Source organism: Chrysochloris asiatica, unplaced genomic scaffold (genome assembly GCF_000296735.1).
Source record: "Chrysochloris asiatica unplaced genomic scaffold, ChrAsi1.0 scaffold00036, whole genome shotgun sequence".
Lineage (NCBI taxonomy): Eukaryota > Metazoa > Chordata > Mammalia > Afrosoricida > Chrysochloridae > Chrysochloris > Chrysochloris asiatica.
The window spans coordinates 11,900,996-11,908,451 of record NW_006408554.1 but is presented as its reverse complement, the minus strand read 5'-3'; the positions used below and the strand labels follow the sequence as shown (position 1 = coordinate 11,908,451).

General features: G+C 42.9%; 1 protein-coding gene across 1 annotated transcript in view; it reads right to left on the bottom strand.

The window, feature by feature from the left end:
* The window catches only part of COPS5 (COP9 signalosome subunit 5), a 27,971-nt gene extending 23,004 nt beyond the window's left edge, over window positions 1–4,967 (bottom strand). The window contains exons 1-2 of the mRNA XM_006860074.1: window positions 4,822–4,967; window positions 8–161 (exon numbers count right to left, since the gene is read on the bottom strand). Coding sequence (XP_006860136.1) covers window positions 8–161; window positions 4,822–4,964 — 297 coding nt within the window. The 5' untranslated portion in view covers window positions 4,965–4,967. The remainder of the gene's footprint in view (window positions 1–7; window positions 162–4,821) is intronic.
* Between the last annotated feature and the right edge of the window lie 2,489 nt (window positions 4,968–7,456).

Below are 7,456 nucleotides of genomic sequence, written 5' to 3'. Positions count from 1 at the left end.
CCTCTACAGGCAAAGCAAAACTGTCCATGATGATCATAGTCTCGCCATCCACCTTTCCCAGCATCAATCCCATCACTTCCAAGTTGCCTCCTGACCTGGCATGCATCACCATTTTCAGGAGCGCCAAAGCTGAGATTTTGCAGTACTTAAAGTAATGGTGACTACAAAAGAAAAAACAAAGAAAAGCACGGCATGATTAAGTTTCTTAGATAAATTACAATTTCAAAGACTTTTTTTTGTAGGAAAATAATGAATAGACACTGAAGGAATTTACAGAGATGGAAGGAGAGAGAGGCTGAAGATTGTTGGAAAGAAAAAAGAAGAAAAGGACCGAGTTTCTGTAGAGGCCTGGAAATAATAAGTATGCTAAGGTCCTGAAAAGTATTCGTCCTTGGAAAAAGGAAAAAGTCTCAACTAATTTTTAAATATGCTATTCAAGTAGAAAGGAAGGGTTAAATGACCAGTTCAGATGACTTTCTTCATTAATTTTGGAGCCACCAAAGCTCTGATTCTGAGGGGCTGGCTGGTTGTGCCTAACTGTTCTCAGGCTCAAATGACTGGCCTAGTGGTTAACAATGTAACATTTACTTATCTGTCTAGGTTTGAATCCTGTCATTAACTTGGGTCAATCACTTAATGCCTTTGCCTCAGTTTTCATATCTGTTGTTAAGTGCTTTTGGGTCTGTTCTCTGACTCATAATGATCATGTACAGAGTTTCTGAGGATATAAATCTTTATGGAAGCAGAAAGCGTCATCTTTCTTCCACAGAGCGGCTGGTGGGTTCCAACCACTGGCCTTATGGTTTAGTCCAGTGCTTATCCTGCAGAGTCACCACACTTCCTTTCCTTATTTGTGTTGTTGTTGTTAAGTGTGATCAAGTCGGTTCCAACCCAAAGTAACAACCCTGTATAGGGTTTCCGAGGAGTGGCTGGTGGGTTTGAATAGCTGACCTTGCCTGTTAGCAGTTCAGTGCTTATTCTACAGCACCATACCATGACTCCTTGTCTGTAATCAGGGATAGAAAAATGGAATAATTAAGTACTTGGCATAATGCCTGGCACATACGAAAACATTAGTGTTAAAAACCTAAAACCCACTGCCATAGTCAATTTCAACTCATATTAACCCTACAGGATAAGGAAGAACTGCTTCTTAAACAAAGTTTTAACAGGCACAGACAACCTCATCTTTCTCCCATGGAGCAGCTGGTGCGTTTGAACTGCCGACTTTAAGGTTAGCAACCCAATGCAACACCATAGTGCCTAGCACATACGAAAACCTTCATGTTAGTCAGCCTTTATTAGAATCGTTAGCCTGTCTCCATGGACTACGAAAGAACATTGTATTGAAAGGTATGATTCCCTCTGTGCTATGAATCTCAAAATTAAAAGCATTGCTCAACATTCCCAGCTTTCTTATTATCATTATTCCAGAATTTATCATCTATGGATGGGACTAAACTAGTCTTGAATAAAATTACGTTTTCATTCTTACTGAAGAATCCCAAGACAATAAAACTGAATTTAATTAGAACTATAACCATCGTGGTTACGAATTGGGCTGAGAGCTGCAAGGTCAGCAGTTCGAAACTACCAGCTGTTCCGCGGGAGAAACATGAGGCTTTCTGCTCCCATAGAGATGTACAGCCTCGGGAACCCTGTACAGGGTCGCTATCAGTCTATGAGTCGGAACTGACTCCACGACACAAAACCACCACCATAATCAATGAAACAATCGGCTGGCTCTTGAATAAATCACATCAACCTTACATGCACAGCCTGCTACAGAAGCAAGCAGTCAATAAGTCATGCGAACCAGTCTAAATAGCCAGTCTCTGAGAAGTCCTTTAGATAGCCATCTCTTTAGATGTCCTTCCACTGAAAACAGATTGTCCCAAACTCCACTAGATTTCAATCACAAAGTAAAAATATGGAAATCTGATCTTTAAATCAGATCTGAATTTAAATCATGGCTCCTCTATTTACTGGGGAAAGGGGAAAAAAACCATCAACACTGCATGCCTTAGGAGCCATGGTGGCACAATGGTTTGTATCGACCAGTCACTCTGCAAGGAGAAGATGCGGCAGTTGGCTACTGTCAAGATTTACAGTCGTGGAAACCGTGTGGAACAGTTCTCCAGTTTGTCCTAGAGGGCTGTTATGAGTCAGAATTGACCCAATGGCAATGGATTTGTTTTTTGGTTTGTAGAGTCTTTTTTCTCCACTACCTCATCAAATCTTTAGTACTAACAAGAGGTAAGTCTCATTTCACCTTTATTAGCAACAAGAGGTAAGTCTCATCTTCATTTTACAGAAAAAAGAATAAGTAATTACCCCCAGTTCAATCAACTAGTTAAGGACAACAGTGAGATTTGATTATACTACTGATCGTGTAAGGAGTTCTGGTGGCGCTGTAGGATAAGCGCTGTATTGCTAACTGCAAGGCCAGCAGTTCAAAGCTTCCAGCTGCTTCTCAGGAGGAAGATGAAGTTTTCTGCTCCCATAAAGATTTACAGCCTCAGAAAGCCTATACAGGGTTGCCGTGAGTTGGAATCAAACTCAATGGCAGTAGGTTTGGTATCAACTGATACTTAGTAAGTGTTCACTGATCTGTGTGACTATGAGGTAAATTACTGAATGTATTTACTTATTTTATTACCTTCAAAAAAGGGATATAACAATAGGTTGTTATGCAGATTATCTGGCATGGAAATTCCTAGCTCCATGCTCAGTTCATATTTGTTGCTGTTAAGTGCCATTGAGTCTGTTCTGACTCATAGCGACCCTGACACTGTTGTATCTGATAAGCACCGATGCCAACCATGAGGCTGTCAGTTCAAATCCACTAGCTTGCTCCTTGGATCTATATAGGTTTGCCATGAGTTGGAACTGACTCAACAGCACTAAACAACAATATCTAAATATTGGCAATTAAAGTCAGTCTTGTACAAAATGGTGAGGCAGATGAAGCATGGCTTCTTTGCTACCACAGCTCTCCTTCTCTGTTTTGTTGGTTACCTGTAGGGTTTGTACTAGCTGATTTTTCAGAAGTAGATCTGCCAGATCTTTCTTCCTAGTTCATCTTAGTCTGGAAGCAACTCTGGAACCAATTCAGCATTACTGGAACACACAAGCCTGCATTGATAGATGAGTGGTGGCTTTGTTGAGGTGTACTGAACAGGAATTCTAAAATTACCTAGATAGTGACTTTCTGTGTTCTTTATACTACCAAAATGTTCTCTCGAAAGGACAAGTGCTATGGTATATAGAATCCTTGACCTGTTTTCAAACCCAGGTGGTGGTGGTGATAGTGGCTGTGTACCATGGAGTAGGTTCCGACTCATAGCAATTCTATATAAGGTTTCTGAGGCTATAAAACTTGACTGAAGTAGAAAACCTCATCTTTCTCCCATGGAGCATTTGGTAGATTTCATTTGCTACCTTGTGGTTAGCAGCCCAACTCATAACATACTACCCACCAGGGCTCTGTGGGGTGCATGAATTTTGTGAAGGGCAAAGTGATTTGGTGGCAGTGAGTCGGAACTGACTGGATGGCACTTAATAACAACAACAAACGTGTTTTAACCTGTACTGACATAATTTCTGGTTTAGGAGAAGTGGTGGATTAATATTTTGGGTGATTTGGTACCTTTAACATGACTAACAAGAAGCTCTGGTAGTGTCGTGGTTACGAGTCAGGCTACTAACCTCAAGGTGTTGTTGTTGTTGTTATGTGCCATGAAGTCGGTTCTGACTCATAGCGACCCTGTACAGAGTTTCCAAGGCTGAAAATCTTTACCGGAGCAGAAAGCCTCATCTTTCTCTCGCGGAACAGCTGGTAGTTTCGAACTGCTGACCTTGCAGCCCGATTCGTAACTACTATGCTACCAGAGCTCCTTAACCTCAAGGTAAGCAGTTCGAAACTACCAGCAGTTCTGCTTTCTGTTCCCGTAAAGATTTACAGCCTCGGAAACTTCATACAGGGTCGCTATGAATCGGAACCAACTCCACGAAACTTCACCACCACCCCGACTATTACTAACAGTAATATACTATTTTTTAAATTAAGCGCTGTCCAGTCGGTTCCGAATCACAGCGACCCTGTGTATAGGGTTTCTCAGGCTTTAAATCTTGGCGGGAGCAGAAGCCTCATCTTTATCCCGCGGAGCAGCTGATGAGCTAGAACCGCTTAGCTTGAGGTTCAGAGTCTGATGCTTATCGTACGGAGCACCTGTGTAACTATTGTTGTTGTTGTTGTTAAGTGCCTTCGAGTCGGAGTCGACCCAGAGCGACCCTGTACAGGGTTTCCGAGGGTGTAAATCCTTACAGGAGTAGAAAGCCTCATCTTTCTCCCGCGGAGCGGCTGGTAGTTTCGAACCACTGACCTTAAGGTTCGCAGCCCGATTTGTAACCACTACGCTATTACACATCTCTAAAAGATATAGCTATTTTAGAGTCTCCCCTATTCCAGTATAACTCAACCGCTGATCACACAGATTTCATGGTAGTGTGCGACATGTAGGTAATATAGATGTTAAGAAGGGTCAGCCTAAATCACGACTTGTTCTTAACCACATCCAGTTCCTGGAGGCAAACTGGTTAATGAGACGAAAGGGGGACGCGAGGCAGCACCCAACGCAGGGGCTTAGGCTCTTACTTGCGGGAATGAAGGCAAACCAAAATCTAAGACATATTCCTTCTCCTCCCTTCTCATGTACGCTTGAAAGCTCTCCACTCCCTTCACCTCCCACTCCCCCTGGGCCTCCTCTTAAATTCCCTCCACCCCTTCCCACTCCGGCATTTCGCCAGGGACCTCCTCACTCCTTAGTCCAGGGCTTCGCCGCCAGGATTTCCTGCTGCTGTTTCTTGTCGTATTTGTAGATTTCATCGATACTCTGAGCTTCTTGCATGTTGTTGGTTAATTCCCAGGTTTTCTGAGCCATCCCGCTACCGGACGCCGTCATTGCGGATGAGTCAGAGACGTTGTCGCCTACACAATCAATACGCAACTTCACCCTTCTAGGTTTTGGGGTGAGGGCTTCCAACACGCCCCCACACCCGTGCACAATTTTAGAAGACTCTCGAGGCACCCATGACACTTAGAACCGGAGGCGACGGTGGTACAGACCATTTGAGAATACCAGGAGACTTTCAGGAAAGCAGCAATATAAAAAGCAGTTGCAATAATAGTTAGGGAAAGAGAAATGTTTTAGTGGATGAAATGAAAGTATCTCTTCAGAAAACTATACGTGTAAGTTAAAACTAAAATAATAACCGAGTATGGGAATGGTACAGCCCTGCGCACCGGAATTAAATCCTGTAAACGTTATGCCAGCAACTGGAAGTTGCCTTCTTTGTTCGTACTGCGCAGGCCCAGCTCTCGCCATGTTAAAAATGGTACTTAAAATAGTGTTGGGGGGGTGGGGTGTAGTTGTTGGGTTGTAGGTACTTTAAATGAGATGGATTTGTTAAATGACTGAAAAATAAAGGATATTTGTCGGGGAATTGAGATATTGCTCAGATCTGGATTCTAATTGAAAGGAAGATGAAAGTACTAAATGCAGAGGATTCGCGACGGTTTGGTGCATTGCTTTCAGAAGCGCGTCCTCTAGTGTTCAGAAAATGTCTAACAGATGCAGTTATAGCTTCAATAGCACTCTGAAACCACTTCTGATCTAGTTCAAGTTAATTTCGGCAACCTATTTTCTCCAACAGTTTTATTAGTTTATTTTTTACATTTATTTCATTTATTAATTTACTTATTTTAGATCCTGCTCCCCCATTCTAGGAGTCCTGGTGTGGCGCTGTGGGTTAATGCGTTGGACTGCAAAGTCAGTTTGAACTGCAAGGTCGGTTGTTGAAGCTCACTAGCCGCTTCTCAGAAAGCGGATCTGTTAGAACCGACTCGACAGCACTTAACAACAACAACTCCCGAAAGAGAAAGAATGTTAAAAATTTTATCATCTGGACCCTATGCTCCTCTCTAGCTTCATCTTTCATTAGTCTGTCTCCTCCTGAAACTTTTTCAGTTCCTAAGGAGCTCTGGTAGCGTAGTGGTTACGAATCGGTCTGCGAACCGTAAGGTCAGCAGTTCAAAACTACCAGCGGTTCTGCGGGAGAAAGATGAGGCGTTCTGCTCCCGTAAAGATTAACAGCCTCGGAAACCCTGTGCAGGGTCGCTATGAGTCGGAACCGACTCCACGGCACACAACAACAACAGTACCAATGCATTTACTTTGGCTTAGCGCATGCGGTAAACTGTCTGGAATTCTCTTCTGTGACTTTTCTAGCTGGAAACTCATGTGAATCTAAAAATCACAGGCCAGATATCTCCACCATGAAACCTGTCTTAACTTCTTGGTCTCTTCAATGTATTTTGCTGATTTTGTACAGAGTGTATTTATTTACTTGGAAGTTTTCTCTTTTACTGTGAGATTCAGAGAGGAGGACATTGTTCTGCATGGAGTGGAGACTCGTAGTATTTGTTGTGAAGTACCATGGCATCGATTGTGAGTCGTAGCTACCCTGACTAGGGTTTCCAAGGAGTTGCTGGTGGATTTGAGTGTTTGAACCCCCGAGCTTTCAGTTAGCAGCTCCCACCAGACTCCCCATTCCTAGTATTGTTAAGTGCTGTCAAATCAGTTCTTATTTATAGCAATCCTGTATAGGGTTTCTGAGGAGTGGCTGGTGGGTTTGAACCGTCGACCTTATGGTTACCAGTCCAATGCTTACCCTGAAGTGCCACACCAGGACTCCATTCCTAGAATAGTGCTTGGCATATGGTTAAAACGAAATCGTAATTATTAAATCCACACCCTGGCTTACAGATTTGACATTTTCAGCTGAAGAAAATTTGCCTTTAAAGGTCTTCTTACAAAGTAAATTAGGGTAAAAGAATCCTTAGTTCTATTCTCCTGGTAAGCTGCTAAGACTACTGCTGCTGTGAGGTGTTGTCGGCCGGTTTGCACTCATAATGACCCTCGTGTAACAGAACCAAACCCTGCCATGTCCTGCACCATTCTCACAGTAGTTGCTATGTTTGAGTCATTGCTGTAGCCACTGTTAATCTATCTCATTGAGCGTCTTTCTCATTTCCCTGATCCTCTACTTTACTAAGTTCTTTTCTTGTGGTAGCATTTGGCCACTCAATAACTCAATATTGGGATGAAGTGAATACCATTGAGAATAGTAATGAAAGCCCATTGCCTAGACTTTGGGTGGAGTAATTCCCTGGAAAGGTATGCCAACAGTTTTCTTCTCTCTTCCTTTTTCCCAGGCTCTAGTGGGCTAATGCGTCAGGTTGTAAAGTCATTTGAACTGCAACGTCAGTGGTTCAAGCTCACCAGCTGCTCCTTAGAAACCCTATACAGGGTCACTATGGGTCGGAATTGACTCGATGGCACTCAACAACAACAACAACAACAACAGCAGATCCATCAGGCTGCAGAAATTATTG